Here is a 19,832-nt window from a genome sequence, read left to right on the forward strand (position 1 = left end):
CTATTCCCACTTGGTTGACAGGATCGCTATACCGGGGAGCCTCTACCACTTGGGATGTTGGCAACTGTCACGAGGTGGAACGAAACAGCATAGAAACAACTTCGTTGTTCTGCAAGGAACTCTAAACTACCTATGAAGATCTCTCGTCTATACATACTGAACAGTTCCTTTGTTCTAGATGTCTCATCTAGAATCCTGATAGTGTACCCTTTTGCGACTCGCTAGCGATGGACCAAAACAATATCAACTGCCTACATCCAACTCCAGCGGAAGTAATGGATCCAGAAAACTCCTTTAAGCGTTATTTGAACTCTCGCCGGGTTGTTCAGGATGTTCTTCGTCCGATTCTGATAAGACACCTCTTAGATATGGATAATATCGAGAATACTATCGTAACAACATCGAGGAGCCCACTTCAGGATCATATTAAAAATCGGATCTACGATTGGGCTACGTCTTCTCACCAGGATGCAATTTGGATCCAAGGTCCTCACGGGGCGCCATACCCTAGTCAAAATACCTTGACGGCTATATTCATTAAGGCGCTATCAAAAGATCTTGAGATCCCGTGCGTATCTTACTTCTGCTCGCTCAGACTTCATGGCGTACCTCTTGGCCAGGACGGCCTATCAACGCTCTCTTGTCAGGAGTTGCTATTGGAAATGGTCAAGTCCATTGTTGCACAGCTTGCCAATTTCCTGCCTAGGCTGATATTTCGCGGAGTCGATCCGTCCATCGCGCGTATCGTCAGTTTGATTAATCCCGAAGCAGATATTAGCGTTGCGCTGGAAATATTAAGAGAGATTCGAAATGCTGCTCCGCTTCGCCTACACTGCATTATTGAAGGGGTCCAGTTACTCGAGGACCGAAGTAACTTGCGCCATACACAAAACCTCCGGCGTACGCTTCATGAACTTTCGAACATCTCAACACCCATGCCTTGGCTCCTAGAAGATGAGGCATGGGCTACTAAGACATGTTTTACAAGCGGCGGTTACGTGGATGCGCTTGCCCAGATGGTAGAGGATGGCCATGTCGACAAAGTAGAAGTAGAAGAATAAGAAGAATAAGCTCATTATCCTACTACCTTCACTAGTAGCTTTATGTCTTATTAAGTTGAGAGCAGGGTTGCTGCTATAAGTGATGGAAATTTTCTACACCGCGCAAGTATGGGTTATGCGAATTACAGGGTCACTTCTAGCGTTATGAACAATACCTCTAGAACAGCTGCCGGTATCTAGGTACCTAGGCAGGTGTGAGATAGCATCTTTGAATTTTATATATTTAACTCTTAGGGCAATTCTCTCCTTCGCACTTGACATGGTATAAAGGCACGTATGCATCTCGTAGGTCTAATACAGTTAACATTTGACCAGGCTAAAAATCTATTAGACTGGATCCACGAGTACTTTATCTCCCACCGCAATGGTAGGAAATTGGGCCTCCTTGGTGTCAGTTCTTCGTGAAGGCACATGGCACATATGCGTCCCAAAGAACACCTTGCCATCAAACCTTCTCGTCTTGGCCAAGGTCACGAACGGCTCCTCGCTCTTTTCAGCTGTATCTTGGTCTATGCATATCATATGGCATCTTCGACAGGAACCTAGCATCTTGAAATCCTGTTGTCCAACCCTTAAACTCGACCAATGATCTTCTGAATAGGCAAGCGACTGTGATTCTGAAGCTGAAGAGGCGATGACGATGTTTGCTCGAAATACTTCTGGAGAGATAGGTCTCCCGCCTTGCCCGACTATCTGATGATTTAACGTCTCTAAGCTGGATAAGTTTATTGCGAGGATTGGGCTTTCATTCGATAGTAGAATCCGCTGCCGCTCAGATTCGGAATCTGAATCTGGTGGCGTATCCATGCCTGGCAACTGGCAGGGTATCTTGTACTGTATCTTCTTATTGACCTTTTGGTGTTTCTGGAGGTGAGCCTTAGCATGCCGCACACTTTTCCCCAGACCGCCTGGCGGGAATCGAGCTAGCATACACGGCACGTCGAGAATTTTTGAAAAGTAGTCATTCACGCTGTTAGATGTATATATTTGCGCCGAAATTTCTTCGCCGCAAACCCTGGAGGCCATTGGCTTGGAAGCAGCACTAATTTGAAATAGAGATGGATTTGCGGATAGAGGGATATATAATTCAGACTCGCTTGTCTTTGAAGGGCCCAAATATGAAACTCGCAAATGACCCCTAGTAAAATCAATCACCGGTCGGATGAGAGCCATGCGCGGATGTCGCTTCTGGCTTAATGCTTGACCGGTACCTCGATGAACCAAGCACCATTCTCGATCCCATGCTAATCCCTCTTCTCTTACTTCCCACATTACCCCGGTAGGAACACAGAATCCGCCACAGCTCTTGATCGGGAAAACAGTGATGCTCTTCACGTATAGATCAGGTGGGCTTTGGGGGGCTGGGATTGGAATGGTAGACAAAGGTTCAGGGATATTTTCAATTCGATAGAACTCAGCAATGAACTCAACGAACTTATCGACATCTGAAATGGTGCTCATGGCTCCAAGGCTTACTCTAATAACTCCCGTTGGCTTTCCGCCGATGATGTCATTATCAGTTCCGCATCTAAAGCCGGAAGAAAAGTTTCTCTTCATTTCCCATGGTTCAAGGCCAAGGGAAGATGCGATTCCACCCGGGTTGCAGAGCCCTCCTGTGCGGATATGAAATCGTTTCAACACCGCGAGCTTCTCAAATTCAGCCAAACTAACCCAACCCCCCAGGTGGTTTCGTAAGTTAAAAGCGATGACCGGACCGTTATTCGACATGAGAGGAGGTTGCGAGTACAGAACACAGACTGGTTGATCATTACCATGTCTAAGAACATCTAAACCACGATATAGTCTTCGGCATAGGAACGATGTATGGCCTGCGACATCTTCCATGGAGTTGAATAATTGACGATGAACATCAAGAGCCGAGGCCAACGCAATGATGCTATGCACTGGCAGCGTCCCATCTTCTAGCGACTCATGTAAGGCTTGCGACTTGGGAGCATGCCATTGTTCTTTAAGACAGACCACCATATCGACCGTGCCACCTCCGAAGTATTTACGTGACGAAAAAATCGACGCCGCTTGGCGTCTCACGATAAGCCCACCCAGGTCCGGAAATCCGAAGATCTTGTAAAAGCTCAGTACAGTAAAGTCGGGAGCCGTTTCCGAGTTGCTTAAGTCCAGAGGGGACGTTGAGGCAAATGCTGCAGCGTCTAGCAAGGTGAAAATTGAGCAGTCTGAATCAGATTGGCCTTTGCGTACTTTATCGGACCAATCTAGAGGAAGTCTTCTGCCGTCCATATTGGATTGAGCTGGATACGCAAAAAGGACTGGCCCGGCATGATGCCCAAATTCAGCAGTCGGATTAGTCCCACTAATCCAATCGTGTACAGCAGTATCGTCTAGACAAAGACTATGTGAAGCTTCTTCTCGAACACCGACTAAGCTAGTGTGGCATGCTTGATGATACAAGTAGTCAAAACCGAGCTCGTGGCCCCGAAAAGCATCAGTAACCAGCTTAATGCCTGCGGTTGCATTAGCTACAAAGACAAGGTCGAACTCGGAGGGATCAGCATTGAAGAATTGCAAGACCCGGAGTCGAACATCTTCAATCCGAGAGGTAGAAGTCTGGGAGGACAAAGAAGCGGAATGAGGATTGCCGAAGAGATTCGACGTCATATCCGCGGCGAATTTGTCCACGAGGGACTTCGCATACAACGTGGTCCCGGCATGGTCAAGATAGATTTCATCTATGAATTTGTTAATCAACTAGATTAGTCTTAGAGTTGGTTAGGAGTAGGAATGGAAAAGGTCAGCTTGCCTCGCAACATGGGGAACTCATTTTGTCGAAGCCCCTCGATGTAGCTATTATATGCCGTACTACCACCGTCCGTCATATCGATGGTGTAATAAAGAGGAATGCAGACATCGAAGCCGTCCTACCCACCAAGTACATACACCTTATACACCTTTATTTGCAGCGGTACCTAGTAGAGAAAGTAGGAAACGATACTGAAAATAATCTGGTACGATTCATAGTTCGTCATTGTCCAACTCAAGAGTGGGATCCTAACTTCGGCGATGTGGCAATGGCCCAACTAGTATTGTAGATACCTAACACCGACGGTGAAAGATGATTGGGAGTACCTCGGATGCTACCATTCGAAGTGCGGGCATGAAGTATACATAATTGATAAGCCATCGGCAGCTGGCGGTTTAAGAGACAAAGAATTCCAGCTGTACGAAGGTCCGGGCCAAAAGTCTTGCACATGTGGAGGACCTTAGCACCGTATTCGAACGTCATCCTTTTCTATTAACACTGTATCAGCTACCTGCTAAGCTGAAATTTGGATAGTGGCCCATACGCTAAATTTAGGTGGCTTACCACTATATTTATAGCGATATCAGCCACTATAGCTAAAGTAATACCGTGCGGTCCTTTTTTTACTTACACATGGCTTGCCAAGACCAGATGTGCAAGACTTTTGGCCCGGACCTTCGTACAAGTCCGGAGTTCGCCTTGTTCCAGTAGCTTGGATGGCCCAAGCTTCACTAGCTTCACTAGCGCTAAAGTGGGGTTATTAGTGGATTTGATAAGCTGGAAGAGTGGGGAGAATTGGCGCGTTATGTTCGCGCTGTGCCAAGCCTCTAGCCAGGGGTTAAAAGCTGGGACCTTTTAAGGAAACAGGGGAAGTACGGCCTGCGCGTTCAAACCACTTTACGCGACCTTCTCGCGTTCTGCGGACCCGCGCGTCGTCCCCCTTGCCAATTTCATCCTAGAGCTAATCCGTAGTTTTCTTCTCTTCCCGTCTCTCCTGCAAACTAAATTCTCCACATCATAGGCAACTTCATATTTTGCACTTCACATCAGATTTCCTACTTCAGGTGCATTGAGCGAAACTACACAATCAAGATGGCGCGATCAACTCTCGGAAAGAGGACTAGGAGTACAAAAGAGATTGGTAAGAGCAATATCATTCGACTAACCCCCAATTGAAGCAACTGACACCGAGTCTAGAAGTTGTAGATGTACCTACAAAACGAACACGACGCCAGACACGCACTTCCTCACCCAATGACGAGAATGTAGACCCCGAAGAAATTACTACCGATGACAATCTCGACAGCCAAATTGGCGTCTTAAAGGTCACAGACAAGTCACCTTCCAAACGTATCCGTAATGCAGAGGAAAGTGGAGAGGGTAAGAACATTTCACATTGTAATTAACAATTAACAAAGAGGCATTGTCTGATTGAGCTCGCAGGCGAATGCGCACCACTCACGCCACGTACGCCCAGCACACCTCGTTTCCGAGATGCCCTTTCCAAAGTCCCCGTTACCCCCCGTCATCGGGTTACGCCGACCGGAAGGGTCTCTAAACGCCTTTTCCCACAAACACCACTCACACCTGCTGCCCTTCAAACTGTATACCATCACGCACGCCAACTTTTTTCGCGAAGCGCCGATCCCGGTCAATTGATTGGACGTGACGATGAGCGTTCACAGCTAAAAGAATTTCTACAACGATGCTCGAAGCCCAACCCCAGTGGATGTATATATGTCAGTGGGCCACCAGGAACAGGGAAAAGTGCTATGATAAATGAGGTCACGCAAGAGCTGGTTGAAACAACAACTGTAAAGAAGGCCTACATCAATTGCATGAGCATAAAATCATCTAAGGATCTTTATGGAACTCTCATAGACCAAATTTGCGACGAGACGGAAATTTCCGAAGGCGACGCCGCCACGACGGTTGAGAAGCTCTTCATACCGCGAAAGAAAGCAACCAGTGTCTACTTGGTTGTTTTAGATGAAATCGATCACATTCTCACTTTGGACTTGGAAAGTTTGTACCGACTATTCGAATGGTCCATGCAAAAGTCGTCACGTCTCGTGTTGATCGGCATTGCAAATGCGCTAGACCTAACAGACCGATTTCTTCCACGCTTGAAATCTCGAAACCTGAAGCCCGAACTCCTCCCATTCCTACCATATTCGGCAGCACAGATCAAATCGATAATTACTACCCGTCTCAAGAGCCTTGTGCCTGAGGGTAGCCCGCTACCATTCATTCACCCAGCTGCCATTGAACTCTGCTCCCGCAAAGTGTCAAGTCAGACAGGTGACTTGCGAAAAGCCTTCGAGATCTGTCGAAGAGCTCTTGACCTCGTGGAGGCTGAGACAAAGCAGAAACACGAGGCAGAGGTCAAAGAAAAGATTCTTCTCGCTACACCGTCCAAGAAACCTCTCGGGGAGAACACGAACCTCTCCTCGTCGCCTAAACGATCGTCGGAGAAAGGCCCATCGGCAATGCTAGCAGAGTCATTGAGAGGCTTGACAGTAGAAACAGCACCTCGCGTAAGCATAGCACATCTGAACAAGGTTACGGCGGCCGCGTTCAGCAATGGAACAAACCAGCGATTGAAGACCTTGAACTTGCAACAGAAGGCGGCATTATGCTCACTCATGGCGCTAGAAAAGCGAAATAGAGCATCCCGAACGTCGCTAGTTCCGACCACGCCGTCCAAGTCACAAAGCATCGCTCCAAGCATCAAGCGACTATACGAGACATACAGCATACTATGTACCCGGGAGTCTCTGCTACATCCATTGTCTAGCTCAGAATTTCGAGAAGTCATCGGCAGTCTCGAGACATTATCTTTAGTCTCCGCCGTGGATGGGAAGACGGGTTCCCTTGCCATGCTTCATACACCAAGCAAAAGGGGAAAGAAGAGTGGATTTGGGTCCGGCATCGGATTGGCGGACGAAAAGAAGGTTGCAAGCTGCGTTGGGGAGAAAGAATTGGAACAAGCCGTGGAGGGACTCGGCGTTGATATCCTAAAGAGCATTCTCAGCGGCGAGGCATTGGATTAGATTTTAAAGGGATACGATCTTGCATAGACACGGCGTTGCATTACGGGCATTCACGAGGGCGTTACACCGCATACCCAGATATCATCCTCAGATGAGGATACGTTAGATAGTAATGTATAAATTTTAACCAGAGACTTTTGCTACCTTCGTATAATTATTCCTAAATTTTCTTCCCCACCTCCTAAGTACTTGTTATCGAGCCCCTTTTTGTCTGCCACCGGTCACTTTTATTTTCTCTCGTTTACCTAACAGGTTACGCTCCAGTTTCTCTCCTGGCTGTTGCTATCATATGGAATCAACATGTTGAACTACTAATTCTCCGTGATACGGCTAGGCCATTCCCAAGACCCGTACGGAGTCATACTAAGAGTTCTACGAATCAAGACCGAAATAGCCATGCTATCATATGATCTGGGTAACACTTACGTGTGCTGTCTCACTTAATAATAGTATGTGCATGGCGTTTTGCTTTCATCAAAGCCCAACCGATGATTCTACTACCACCTGGTCCACCGACTAAACCCCGTAAGCCACTGGTACTATTTTTATTAATGCACCACAAATAGGCATCAGCCGTAAAGTAGGCAAGAGTCGTAGCTATTTTATGGATCTTATCATCGGCTAAGATCATCTTAAGTTATGGGAGAGTACTCCACAATCTTCTTCGTACTCTAGCCTCTAACCTATACGATAGATATCATTTGCCCTCAAGTAGATCGAGGTGGAATAGGAAAACGACATATAGTAGGGGGAAGGTCAGTCTACTTCGTTACTACCTTGTAAGTACCTTACATGTTTTGCTTTAAGCCTGATGGGTAGATAACTAGCCCTAGACAGTAATAATCAAGTCTTCATGGTGAGCGCCATACCACCATCAACGGGGTAGGCAACTCCTGTTATATAACATGACCTCGGGCTGCACAAGAAAAGTGCAGCATCGGCAACATCATGAGCCGTGCAAAGCCGTTTAATCGGTATAGTAGCCAAGAGCGATTCAACAGTCATCTCCTCGGATATCTCCAGTGTGTGCCGTAGCATAGGCGTATCAGTCCAATTAGGACAGATACAGTTCACCCGGATATTATGAACACCGCTTTCCATGGCTGTAAAAATATGTTAGAAAGTAGGGCAAATAAAGGGGGTAGTTCTGTCGTGGCGCTTACCAGCCGTCTTGGCAATTGCCAGCACAGCATGCTTCGACGCAGTATATGGCACCAAGTGAGGTATTGCGAATATAGAAGCTGATGAACCTAGGACGACAATTGAACCACGAGTTCCACCTCGCTCTGGATGAGCAGAGTCGACCGTCACCAGTTCTTGCGATTTCATGGCCGCCGAGATTAGACTAGTTATAAGGAAGGTCCCGTGGACATGGACGGCGAGGGATCTCTTCAACTCGTCTAAGCTAGCTTCGTCAACTGGTCGATATGACGATAATCCGGTCTTAAAAGTCAGCATCAGACGCGTATTCCTGATATTTACCAACGATTGGTATTTAGTAAAGAGATCTCGATGTCTAAACTTACTCCTGCGCAGTGTATGCAGTAGTCAATGCGTCCAAAAGACTCGATCATTTTGGCAACGGTTTGTTTGACCGATTCTTCGCTCGTGACATCAAGGTGAATTGCCTCAGCACGGAAATCAGGATTAGTAGCAACAGCAGTAGCTTCCGCAATGGTTTCTTCGGCAGCCTTTAGGTTAATATCTGCCACAAGGATGCCCTTAGCCCCCTCCTTTGCCAAAGCTATAGAACAGGCCTTCCCAATTCCGCTTCCTAAAGAATGTAAGCCATTGATAGTTATAGACTATGATATTATGCTTACCTCCTCCAGTAACAAATGCATTTCCGGTAATGTCCATGTTGCTATAGACCTCAAACCGTGTGGGCTATGGTTCAAGAGATAATAACAAATTGAATATAAGAACGGAGATACTGTTATCTGGCTGTTGGAGATTATTCAAATCTGGGAATGGCATAACATAGCAATTGTTATATAGACGTCCATACGCCGCTCATGAACTAGCATTCCTTGTCTAAGCGTTGGAGAACTGATAATCATGGCTGATTCATCTGCAACCGGGCTTCGCGGAGTGCTACCCAACCAATCATTATGACGAATGAGTCCCCGGATAGCTTTGGTTTATCGTATCGGGTTTGGAGTATAAAGAGCATACATGCTCACTCCTCTATACCTCGGGATCTACGTACATAGGCAAGTAGTCTATCTGCCTACGTAACACTACATTTCTAGGTAGCACAACGCAATAAAAGAGTTCCCAACTCCTGAGTGAATCTAAGCTGTAAGTAAACCAAATATATTCCAGATAGCAACAAGGAATTGGAGCAGGGGCTAGACTTGAGTATTCAATAAACGACTTCATTCCGTAAGCACAGGCTGTCTAAGGTCTAGACTCCCATACAGAGTACTAACAGTAACATTTCACCCCGAGGGACAGGGTGACAGAAGCCGTCTTCATATTATTCCCCGCGCCCTCGGTGACCGCGATAGCTTGGGTTCGGAGATTGGAGACCAATTAAACTGTTGCGCATCGTCGATGAACTTATGTCTATCGTGGCTGATGCTACATGAAGCACGTGGGTAACCATTATAACACCCTCGAGAGTCACACATAGGATGGGTGGATGGATCTATATACGATCGCGATGCGGGGTCCCCATCATTCGCGCCGATAGAATAGGGTGGCAAGATAATGACGTAGGCGCCGGTGTGGAAAATCAGGCAGGTCTTTTAAGACCGGCGAAATCTAAAAGGAATTTGACCTCTAAATAGTAATTAAATAGTAGTTGTGTTGAATTTGGATGGTTCGAAATATTTTCTTTTAGAAAGATCGCAAGTATAAGAAGATTTGAGGTTGTATTTCTATTGCTTTTTCGAAATAAAAGGGGTTAAGAAGCTGGTAAAACTACGAATAACATCATGAAGCTACTTTTCGTTAATAGGTTTAAATGTTATGATATAATTTCTTTTTGAAACATTTCCATGTTACGTATATTAAGAAACAGTGCTAGGTCATAGGTACCTACCTATGTAGGGTCAACGGGCTTTTGTTCTACGTGCTATGTATAATGTCCATGAAGTCTCCGGTAACCATACTGCTGGCCCCGAATGCGACGGATAGATTTCCTCTTCCTGGTTTTTTGTTCTTGACCGGTCAACTAAGACCTCACATTTAAGTGGGTTCGGTTTGATTGATGAAAAGAAAACACATAATAGGTAGAATTTACAAAATCGATGTATAGCTTTAAGCGACCCAAGAAACAGAATAGTGATCAGGGCCGACTGAAGAACTGACCCCTTAATTACGAAAAGCCTCAGGTCTGCTTAGATTACTAGTATTCTTCAAAGTATCTAAAGTTTCTAAGTCGTAATCATAACATTTAGTATATATGGGAAGCAGAGAAAAATTCCAGTTCCTTGCTCGCAAATACGCCTCTAGGTTAATAAACAGCATGTTCCAGGTAGAAGTTGTTAGGTCTTGGTTCGGACTTAAAGATCATGTGACTTCCCCACACGAACAAGCATTCCCCTATGTACATAACTGCCCCTAGTAATGCACAGACTATTTTCGGCTAGGTGCCGATGAGCTAAGCCCTACTTGGACAAAAGCTTGTCTGACCTCGTTAGTTCGGTTTGATTGTGCTTTTCGAAGCTAAAAACCGTGAAAAGCTAAAGCCATGCAAAGCTAAATCCCCAAAACCATGCGATTGTCTGCATATTCTTAAACATAGAACCTTTGTGGTGTTTGCTTCTAAATACACCGAAGTGATAGAATTGGGACTTGAAGTACATATGGCTTAACCTTTTGATTAGATTTCTAACCTTATAGTGGAGTACTATTAGCGCTTGAACTTTTTGTGACCAGATTCGACTTGTTTGCGGTGACGCGGGAAAACGGAGATGATGGCTGCTTAAAGGAGGCTTACATATACATACCTATTAGGCAAACCGCACACGACATGCTTGAAAAACTCCAAACTCCGGTGGTCAGCTGCCGTGGGAATAAGGATAACCTTGCCGACCGAGTACCTAGGCCGAAGACCGCAAAATGCTGCGCCTTTGGATCCTTACGTGGCGTGGCGGCTTACCATATCCAGCTGCTGTCTTCCATGCCACCGAAGAAAGTCTCGTGAGCTAAATGGTGTACTGTGAGACCTTTTGTACGAATGTTCACAATCCCGATAGGTGGCTAACGGAGGGGGGGAAATGGACTCACCTTGACGCTACTAAGTTTGTGGCCCCTCGGTTAAGTAGCTCGCGCATCGTAATGCGCTACGAACTGTGGCCTATTACTATTGCCGTCATCGTCTAGTAAGATATTAGTGAGAGAAATATCTCATAGCCGGAGTTCTGACGCTCATCCGATGTTACCCAATTATAAACCAACTTGCTTTTTCATTAGAAACTAAGGGTCCATTCCGGACACGGTGCATATATGTGGGAAACACTACGTGCACTAGGTCAAACGTCCCCAACGATTACATAGATGTTGAGTTTGAATCCATATAGTTAATACCTAATCCATCCATAATTCGATAGGTGGCTGGTTACTAAGACGGGTGGCTTATACCCAGTAGTCTACCCATAGTTCTGCTTGTGAAATTTCAATGTTCTCGACCTATTGAATCTTTTAGTTGGGCTTTTCTGTATATCTGCAACCATCCGTCAGTTTGTGATAGAAGAAACTCTTGCCGATATGCTACACTAGTGTAATTGAATTTCGAGGTCTTACAAGCTTATCTAATATCAATTTCGCTTAGGCACCTGTCTATTTAACGTCAAACGTTGAAGTTTTTTCTGGCGAAACGGGATTTCTTCCGGGGTCGGGCTTTATGGATAGCAAAGCAATCGTCCGTTATTAGACCCGGGGTAAGCTTCTTACGTCTTACGTTAGGTACCTAACACTTGTACAACCTACAATACGCTATAATACGCTATAATACCCCTCCGACGTTACCTACCTCTTAGTACCCTACCTTCCTTAGGTAGGTACCTAACCTAGTGCTTACCTGCCTACGCAACCTAATAATAAAAATAAAAGCTGGAGGTCATCTCTTGGCAGCCGTTCCCAAACCCAAGTCCCTTTTCTTACCAAGCCTCTCCCACAGCTTGGCACATGCAACACCTAAGATCTTGGTGAACTTTCTCCCGAAAACCAATCCCAACCAAGCGCATCTCGAACTTTTTCTACCTTTCGCGTGTCCATTCGGCGCCCTAGCCATAGGACTCCTCTAGGGGTCCTCAACATTACCGCCGTCGCCTTGGCTGCCTGGCCGTGTCCCCCTTTGTCCTAGTCCTCGACCGTAACTACCGCGACCTCCCGATCGTGAAACACGCGAAGGCCCATCTCGTCCGTTGCCCGAGCGACTTTTGTTTCTTATCTCGGCCTCGAAACGGACCATAGGGTAGTTGACGACGGTATCCGTGTGGTGTCATGCAAGACACGCACGGTGTTGTCAATTGAGTTTAGTTGAATAGATGGGTTCAGACGCCGACAAAGGTCAGAACTTGCCGGTCGAAGACCCGCCATCTAGGCCCTCCTTATTCTCTCGTCTGACGTCGCCGCTTCGTTCCCGGACACGTAATCTCGCCGATTTCCACATTCGCCTCCAAGAGCCTCATCGCCAATACTCTGCTGGCGATCACGTCAAGGGTCACGTTGTCCTTTCTGTCGTTAAGCCTATTCGCATAACACATTTGACTGTCGCCCTACACGGATATGTTCGCGTCTACAAACATGCTGGTGCTGGCGCGCAGCTTAGTCCCGTCAACCCCGCTGTGATTTCCCACGAAAGGAGCCGAAGTGTTAGGTATTGCGGGAATGGGCTGGCTTCTCTCTTTCAGGATGAGCAGGTCTTGTGTGGTGAGGGGAGGCTCAAGCCTACAAGATTCGAATTTGAATTCGACCTCATATTTCCTGCCAAAGGGCTACCGAGTAGTATTGATGTACGACCTGCCTTGCCTTGATGATGCCTTTGCTACTAGCAAATAACGCTAATACAAACTGCTATAGTTCGAGAGAGGGACGATATCCTATATGGTCACGGCCACATTAACACGGCCGACTTCAATAGCTGCAACTTCTAGTTGCGAGACGAAAGTAGCGCTCATAGAAAAGGTTGATATAGGTGTACTTGCCCCTCCACGAGAGCGGAGGGTATGTATGCAGACTTTACGGAGACGGCCGAAAAGGAAAAAGAGACCAGTGCCGGCGGTCGCGTCAACTGCCAATCGCGGCTCGGTATCTATAGAAGGGCGGGAACCGGCGTCGGATCTCGACTCTACAAGGGTAAATGAAAATTCCAACGGGAGTTCCGTCAGTCTAGGAGAAGTGACAACGTCAGTCGGGCCGCCCGGAAACCATTTACCGCGCAGCCCATTACGGAGCGACTTAATCCCCCATGATCTACAGAGTGAAATTAGTGGCGATAGTGCTGTTAGCAACAACAGCGGCTCTAATAGTGCCAGGGGTGCCGATGCCAGTGCCGAATCTGTGGCTGCAAGTAGGCTGTCGGGGAGTGATGAGAGAGAGATAACCGCGACCGTTGAATTATTGAAAGGAGGATGTCTTCCCGGAGATATATTACCTGTTAAGATCAAGATTGAGCATAACCGCCGCATGAAGAGTATGCATGGCATTATCGTCACGTTGTATCGCCAAGGTCGCGTAGATTATTCACCACCGCTCTCTTTATTCACGGCGGATCTCTCTAAAGAAGATGCCAAGCGACTAAAGCACGAAGATTATTATCCGAGATCAAGGACTGGACTTGGGGGGCTATCGTTGTCCTCTGCTGGTTCTTGTAGCGTTTTTCGAAAAGACCTATCTCAAGCGGTTGCACCGCTTATAATCGATCCCGTCACGCTTACAGCAAACATCACGACATCTATCAGAATACCAGAAGATGTATTTCCGAGCATTAAAAATGTTCCGGGGGGCTTAATTAGTTTTAGATATCACGTTGAGGTAGTTCTCGATCTAGGCGGGAAACTCGCGGGCCAGTCCACTGGAAGCTCGCAGCAAGCAAATAGGATTGGGTCTTTAGGGGTTCCGGGTGGTAATCCTGCCTCAGCGGTCGGGGCATATGATCTGAAGCGGCTTGCCAACTGGAATGGCACAATAGTCGACACAGATCACTTAAGACGTGAAAAGGGTGTTATATCCGTGTCCTTTGAGGTTGTGGTAGGGACTATGGACTCCACCCGCTCGCGAGGCAAATCTGTTATGCGCCCGTCGCTCACAATTCAACCGCCTCCTTCAGAAGACATCCACGGCGAGAACGATGAGCAGAACTATACATGGCAAAATGAATTTGACGGTGGAAATAACTATAACGGAGACTTCGCGTCCGGGCAACTCGAACCGTCGCCCCAAAATTATTTTCCGCCAGGGGCGTCCCCTCAAACATCCTATTATGACTTCCAAGACCGGGAATCACATGCTCCAGTCTATGTCCCACCACCAGATGTACCCAGGCAAAACGAGCTGTCGGACAAAGAGCGCATTCGCCAAGCAGAGCAGAGGTTGTTACCTAGCCAACCGCCACTGCAACTTGAAGAATCAGAAGCTGGCCCATCGCAGGCATCCGCGCCGATCGACGAATTCGCTCATCCGACTAATGGTAATCATAATTCAAGTAGCCACACTTCACTACCGGAGCCGGAAGGGGGTGTCGGAGAACCATCTGCACCTATACTGACAGATCTAACACCGACAGGTCCTCCATCTTCGTCTAATGTTGATGACAAACAGGAGCTTGAGCGTCGGCGTCTTCTCCAGGAAGCTAGTGCGCCTCCAGAGGTCCCGGAAGATTACGAGGGTGAGGAGCCATCTGCACCAACACTCGGTACATCAGGGAGTGTAGAACCCACGGCTCCAGTTATTCGTGATGACCACGACTATGGAAGTCTGGATGCTTATCATGACATCGCCGGACCTTCAGGGCGAACCGCGGGATCAGAACCATTACCGAGATATGAGCGATGACATAATTACTCGTAATAAAAGATGAGTCGATTGCCCAGAGAGAGATTACTGTGTGAATATCCTTACCTGTGATGGAAGGGTTGGAATGGAGGAGTTCTACACGATCAACTATGGAAGAGAAAATACCCGGTCAGCTCTTCAGATTTAAAATTTGTATGATAAGAAGATTTCGCACTTGGCATGATAAACGTCCTACATCAAAGCGGTTCGGTATAACTACTGCTTTAATCATTTTACATTGCTCAGCAAGGGTGTCACGGGTGTTTGGGTTATAGGTCTGCATATATGGGTTATGGCAGGCTAAAAGCAACTGATTAAATGAGAACATCTATATTATCATTATATTTCTTGGTAAAGGTATTTTGAAATATATGATCCGAGACCGCTCGACTAATAAAAGACTACCCGATGTTCAAGTTTATACAACACTAGGAAGAACTTATGAAGCAATCCCCAAAACACAACGCTAATTCGAGTGAGTTAATACAAAAGAAAAGCACGGCAATCTCGAAGCCAGTGGTCAATCGAATTCCAGACATGAACTTGAAGACATAGTTGAATCGAAGACGGCCTTTCCGGACGCATCTTGCACAACCCCCACCCACATGAACGAATCCAGCACAGCGCACATGGCAGGCCACGAGTCTATGCCACATAGCTCGAGATTGACACGCAGCCAGGGCTTCAACCAGGCCTCATTATCGACCCCGCCAAACAGGGAAACGGCGCCAACAGTCAGCAGCCAGAGAAGTAGCTGTGGAGTGGGGAAGTTATTTGTGCCACTATAGTCGTTATCCGGGGCGGGGAACTCGAGGTTCACAAAATTATCTCGATACATGGTTGGAAAATGCGTGTACGGTAGCCGCACGCTGGCCCACTGCAGGAATACGCTGGAGCAAAATGCCAGCAGGCCTAAGCGCACAACCTCGGAGGGAGAGCCACGCGCAAAACACATGTGTAGTAGCCGGTACATGACCGAGGCCATGGCATCGAGGAGGTCTTCTTTGGGTAGTTTTCGGCCAGCGGCGGCGGCGCGGTTGACAAGAGTGCAAAACTGCTTCATCGTGCGCCACGCGGTGGCCAGCTCTGTGTCGAGGGTGGCGAGAAGCGGCTCGTCTTCGGGATCGGCGGTGATGCCGTATAACACGAAGTCCGGGTATGGCCAGTACGGCTCCCGCACCAGATCGGAGAAGAATACGGGTTTGGTGCCGCTATGTAAGGCCATTCCCATGTCGCACCTATATGGACTGTTAAAAGGGGTAAGTAGAGGGATATGATGTCAATCTTACCTTAGCAGTTCAATAACAAGCTTCTCGTTTTTCAGACCCTTTAGCCCCCCGTTCAAGTCGACTATCTTGCGAAGCCCTAACACATGGTGTCCGGCTGTTTCGTGCTCGCCCATGATGTGAGCGTGGAAAGCGAGACATAGTACTACTGTGGCTGTACTGAATGATGATTTAACTGCTACATCATGCTCTGGAAGATCTAACCTCTCGCGTAGGAGTCGCAGTGTCTTGAGTATGTGTGAATACGCCGAGGTAGGCCTCTTGTTTGGCGTACGGCCTGACATTAGGTCAAAGTAGGCTTGTGTCGAGAAAGCTAGAGCGTGGAGATATGCGGCGTCGACAGTGAGGGCCTCCATCCACCCTGATTTTTCCCTCACGTCGAAAAAGATGCATGATTCTAAGGGGAATAGTAGTTTCTTCGCAATACTAGAGACTACATGGAACCGTATAGGAATGTGGAATAAGTATAAAGAGGACTAGGTAAAGGGCGTTTTGGAGGTATGGGGGGGTACTCGGCGATGTTAAAGTTATACTTACACTCAAAGATAACGGCGACGCCGGAGTCCTCTATCGTGTCACCGAACCGGATGAAAGATAAATCGCCACCAACCCTTCTAGGGACGACGACGGGGGTCAATGTGATTGGCGCGTTATCATCATATCCCCCCTCCTCTAAACTTGATCTTGGTCTAGAATTATGCAAACCTTCCGGGATGTTTGATTCTCCCGCTTTGTTATACTTCGGACGTAAAATCTTTCCGCGGTTCTTACCCATCATCACATGGCTCCGGATGAACTTCCGCATTTCGGGATTAGGCTTTTTGGTGCCTGTAGATACTATGAAGGGCATACTCCCTGCCCAGTTGGGTACATATGTGAGATTTGGTTCTCGGATAGGTATAGATGATGAGGTGTTCCTTACCTGAACTCTTGGGGGGTGGCGCCATATCGTCGGTACCTGACCGACGAGGGATCTACGCGGAGATAGACAGTCAAGATTAGTACCTAGGCTCTCTGAAATTAACTCCGTTCGTAGAGAGATAGCCAACAGGTACAGCCGGTGTTAGTAACTTCCAAGACAGATCATGAGGAGCAGGCAGGCTGCCACTCGCTATCGTATGCCACGATCGAGATTGGTTCTCTGTAGGGATTGTATTTCAGCCTTCAGATTATATGCCTAGACGGGTATACCGTCGGGGAGAAATAGACAAGATTGACTTCCTAGATGGGAAAATGGTCGATGAATGAGAGAATGTTGGCATAGCTGGATATTTAAAGCGTGCCTAATTAAATGAGTTTATAATCCAGGGTCTCTGAGATTCGTCAAGTATAGACGGACATGCGATGGCCATATAACGGTGCTCATTATGCTAAACCTCATCCGCTTAAGCGTCTTCGAGATTGTTTGCCGATTTGGGTATAGATTCGATTTGCCGTAGCGGCGGATGCTGGATTCGAAATAGAAGCAGGCTCCTATTGGATGAACATTATGCAGATATTCCTCATCCCTGCATCTTCCAGCATTGCCGGGAGCTTGTCTTTAGAAAGTCTCCGTTCAAGATGCCGACTCATTGTTGTCAAGATAAAATTTCATCAAGCTCATTACGTGGACGGGAGAGAACAAGACGTAATTAGTTAACGCCATGGCGTTCCGTATCATATATAAGATGTTAAACCCTTCACAACATTTCTATTCATGTGGACTCGCCAACATATCAGAATTCTTAAGCTACCTGCCAAGGTATAAGATTACATAGTGCAGCTATATCGGCATCGATCTGGAGTTACAACTTAGATTATATCAAAAACGCAATGGCTACCTCAAAAGACTTACCACCACTGGACGTCGGATTTGGTAGTATCTTTATGAAGAACCAGTTCCGGACCAAGCCCCAACATCCGCCGAGCACTACCGACCTTACCGGAAAAGTCGCCCTCATTACTGGAGCTAATACCGGCCTAGGATATGAAGCTTCTAAGCAAATGCTCGCTCTCCGTCTATCTCATCTAATCATTGCTGTCCGAAGTCAAGCAAAGGGAGACGCAGCAGCCTCTAAACTTCGAACATTGTACTCGAAAGCAAAGATTGAAGTTATGATCGTGGATATGAGCAAGTACAGTTCCATACAGGAGTTTGCTCAGCGCATCAACAGTACGCTGCCTCGACTAGATATTGCCATTCTCAATGCAGGTATAATTAAGTTAAAATATACCACGGAGCCCAGCACTGGTCACGAGCAAATTCTCCAGGTGAACTACCTATCGACGATATTCCTTGCCATCCTACTACTCCCTATCCTCAAAAAGAAGTCTCCACCCGGAACCCCCGGCCGGCTTACAATTGTCAATGCGGCCCTGGCGCTCACCGCACCCCTACCGAAAGCCGACGGCCACAAGTCCATCATAGCGACTCTAGATGACCCTAAGTTTTTCGCTCCGAATACCGACAAGAATTACAATATGTCTAAGGTCTTGTCTCAGATGTTCGCCTATAAACTGAGCGAGTACGTATCTGCGGACGATGTAATCGTCAACCTGGTGTGCCCGGGTTACGTTAAGGGTACCGAGCTTAGCCGGGACGCTAGTATCTTTATAAGGCCCGCGGTGGCCCTATTTTCCGCTTTAACAGCGCGGACAGTGAAGGACGGCGCCTCGACGTACTTGGATGCGGCTTTGGTCAAGGGGAAGGAGTCGCACTGTTCGTTCCTCGTGAGTTGGAAGGTTTCACCGTGAGTGTCTATAATTACAAGCCCCTTTCTTACTTACATAGGCACTGACTTGGTTATACTCTAGGTTCAACTCCTTTCTGTATACTCCCCAAGGAAAGGATGCCGCAGACCAATTGTTTAATGAAACGATGAAAGAGTTAGAGTTTGCTAATGTTAGGGGCGTTCTAGAATCGATGAGGAGTGCAACGGCATAGTGTTAAGTACTTGATTCCAGGGGAGGAGAGGAGGCTAATGTAGTTTTAATTTTTCACGAGGACTCATCATGTGTGGGATATAGATCTTATTAACAGTTATAATCATGCTATATCTACTAGTATACCTTCTATCTACTAGCCTCAAAGATTTACACTACATGTAGGTACTATGGCTTCTCCATAGTCTCGACCTATATGTGTACCTTAGTAATATAGGGGGGTACCCAGATAGCTCTATCTAAAACATATTCTTATTGCCCGAGTTTACGAGGGATATTGCCCGAGTTTACGAGGGATATTGTCAGACGATCTTTTTGCCTGGCCATTTTTCGAAATAGGAAGTTCGTCCGTGCGCAGCTCTAGAGCGTTTTTATTGGGTGCATCCTCGAATTTTCACGTGCTCTTCCAGATCCCCACTTTCATCTTTTTCTCGAAATACGTATCTTTTTTTTTTGCCATAGCTTACATGTAGCTAGCTACGGTTACCAATCACGTAGCCACACATTATATACCTAAAATAATCCAAGTTTTACAAGAGCTTGGGTTCGAATCCTACATGCTCCTTTTTTTTTTTAAAAAATCTTTTAAAAGAATTCTAGTAAAGCTTAGTGTTCGAGGTTGTCCGCCGCTGCTGCCGGGGAAAGGCGCTCGGCGCGCTTCGCGCGCCGAGCGCCTTTCCCCGGCAGCAGCGGCACGTGATTCGTAAACTCGGGCTATTGTGGTGCC

At 47.0% G+C, this 19,832-nt stretch overlaps 7 protein-coding genes across 7 annotated transcripts; 4 read left to right on the top strand and 3 right to left on the bottom strand.

The window, feature by feature from the left end:
* Nucleotides 1-227: 227 nt before the first annotated feature.
* On the top strand, nt 228-1,084 carry F4817DRAFT_368391 (uncharacterized protein; the record flags this gene model as incomplete). The annotated part of the gene is made up of 1 exon (XM_049307231.1): nt 228-1,084. One exon carries the CDS (start codon nt 228-230, stop codon nt 1,059-1,061), a length of 834 nt encoding a protein of 277 aa, XP_049155214.1. The 3' UTR covers nt 1,062-1,084.
* Nucleotides 1,085-1,250: 166 nt separating this feature from the next.
* F4817DRAFT_349784 (molybdenum cofactor sulfurase) lies at nt 1,251-4,216 on the bottom strand. The gene is made up of 2 exons (XM_049304868.1): nt 3,838-4,216; nt 1,251-3,766 (listed from the first exon to the last, which is right to left on the bottom strand). Exons 1-2 carry the CDS (start codon nt 3,911-3,913, stop codon nt 1,389-1,391), a joined length of 2,454 nt encoding a protein of 817 aa, XP_049155215.1. The 5' UTR covers nt 3,914-4,216; the 3' UTR covers nt 1,251-1,388.
* Nucleotides 4,217-4,703: 487 nt separating this feature from the next.
* F4817DRAFT_254081 (cell division control protein Cdc6) lies at nt 4,704-7,107 on the top strand. The gene is made up of 3 exons (XM_049299195.1): nt 4,704-4,978; nt 5,035-5,217; nt 5,281-7,107. The coding sequence occupies exons 1-3, from the start codon at nt 4,930-4,932 to the stop codon at nt 6,888-6,890; spliced, it is 1,842 nt and encodes a 613-aa protein (XP_049155216.1). The 5' UTR covers nt 4,704-4,929; the 3' UTR covers nt 6,891-7,107.
* Nucleotides 7,108-7,369: 262 nt separating this feature from the next.
* On the bottom strand, nt 7,370-9,014 carry F4817DRAFT_349786 (NAD(P)-binding protein). Its single transcript, XM_049304869.1, has 4 exons — nt 8,714-9,014; nt 8,417-8,664; nt 8,054-8,333; nt 7,370-7,993 (listed from the first exon to the last, which is right to left on the bottom strand). Exons 1-4 carry the CDS (start codon nt 8,748-8,750, stop codon nt 7,734-7,736), a joined length of 825 nt encoding a protein of 274 aa, XP_049155217.1. The 5' UTR covers nt 8,751-9,014; the 3' UTR covers nt 7,370-7,733.
* A 3,246-nt stretch (nt 9,015-12,260) lies between these two features.
* Nucleotides 12,261-14,962, top strand: F4817DRAFT_254107 (uncharacterized protein). Its single transcript, XM_049299196.1, has 2 exons — nt 12,261-12,856; nt 12,924-14,962. Exons 1-2 carry the CDS (start codon nt 12,389-12,391, stop codon nt 14,895-14,897), a joined length of 2,442 nt encoding a protein of 813 aa, XP_049155218.1. The 5' UTR covers nt 12,261-12,388; the 3' UTR covers nt 14,898-14,962.
* A 359-nt stretch (nt 14,963-15,321) lies between these two features.
* Nucleotides 15,322-17,305, bottom strand: F4817DRAFT_254178 (uncharacterized protein). The gene is made up of 4 exons (XM_049299197.1): nt 17,106-17,305; nt 16,721-17,038; nt 16,187-16,616; nt 15,322-16,135 (listed from the first exon to the last, which is right to left on the bottom strand). The coding sequence occupies exons 1-4, from the start codon at nt 17,128-17,130 to the stop codon at nt 15,418-15,420; spliced, it is 1,491 nt and encodes a 496-aa protein (XP_049155219.1). The 5' UTR covers nt 17,131-17,305; the 3' UTR covers nt 15,322-15,417.
* A 690-nt stretch (nt 17,306-17,995) lies between these two features.
* F4817DRAFT_319792 (NAD(P)-binding protein) lies at nt 17,996-19,106 on the top strand (the record flags this gene model as incomplete). Its single annotated transcript, XM_049301104.1, has 2 exons — nt 17,996-18,912; nt 18,977-19,106. 2 exons carry the CDS (start codon nt 17,996-17,998, stop codon nt 19,104-19,106), a joined length of 1,047 nt encoding a protein of 348 aa, XP_049155220.1.
* Between the last annotated feature and the right edge of the window lie 726 nt (nt 19,107-19,832).

This window comes from Daldinia loculata (assembly GCF_022478755.1).
Source record: "Daldinia loculata strain CBS 113971 unplaced genomic scaffold F4817scaffold_66, whole genome shotgun sequence".
Classification (NCBI taxonomy): Eukaryota; Fungi; Ascomycota; class Sordariomycetes; order Xylariales; family Hypoxylaceae; genus Daldinia; species Daldinia loculata.

Excerpts from the sequence above, each read along its gene's own strand:
- F4817DRAFT_349784 (XM_049304868.1), bottom strand. The coding sequence starts at position 3,913 with ATGACGGACGGTGGTAGTACGGCATATAATAGCTACATCGAGGGGCTT. Across the intron at positions 3,767-3,837 it reads TGAGTTCCCCATGTTGCGAG|ATGAAATCTATCTTGACCAT; the intron begins GCAAGCTGACCT and ends ACAAATTCATAG.
- F4817DRAFT_254081 (XM_049299195.1), top strand. The coding sequence starts at position 4,930 with ATGGCGCGATCAACTCTCGGAAAGAGGACTAGGAGTACAAAAGAGATT. Across the intron at positions 4,979-5,034 it reads TAGGAGTACAAAAGAGATTG|AAGTTGTAGATGTACCTACA; the intron begins GTAAGAGCAATA and ends CACCGAGTCTAG. Across the intron at positions 5,218-5,280 it reads TGCAGAGGAAAGTGGAGAGG|GCGAATGCGCACCACTCACG; the intron begins GTAAGAACATTT and ends TTGAGCTCGCAG.
- F4817DRAFT_349786 (XM_049304869.1), bottom strand. The coding sequence starts at position 8,750 with ATGGACATTACCGGAAATGCATTTGTTACTGGAGGAG. Across the intron at positions 8,665-8,713 it reads TGCATTTGTTACTGGAGGAG|GAAGCGGAATTGGGAAGGCC; the intron begins GTAAGCATAATA and ends TACATTCTTTAG. Across the intron at positions 8,334-8,416 it reads ACTGCATACACTGCGCAGGA|ACCGGATTATCGTCATATCG; the intron begins GTAAGTTTAGAC and ends CTGACTTTTAAG.
- F4817DRAFT_254107 (XM_049299196.1), top strand. The coding sequence starts at position 12,389 with ATGGGTTCAGACGCCGACAAAGGTCAGAACTTGCCGGTCGAAGACCCG. Across the intron at positions 12,857-12,923 it reads GGCTACCGAGTAGTATTGAT|TTCGAGAGAGGGACGATATC; the intron begins GTACGACCTGCC and ends AAACTGCTATAG.
- F4817DRAFT_254178 (XM_049299197.1), bottom strand. The coding sequence starts at position 17,130 with ATGGCGCCACCCCCCAAGAGTTCAG. Across the intron at positions 17,039-17,105 it reads GCCACCCCCCAAGAGTTCAG|GGAGTATGCCCTTCATAGTA; the intron begins GTAAGGAACACC and ends CCAACTGGGCAG. Across the intron at positions 16,136-16,186 it reads CTTGTTATTGAACTGCTAAG|GTGCGACATGGGAATGGCCT; the intron begins GTAAGATTGACA and ends CAGTCCATATAG.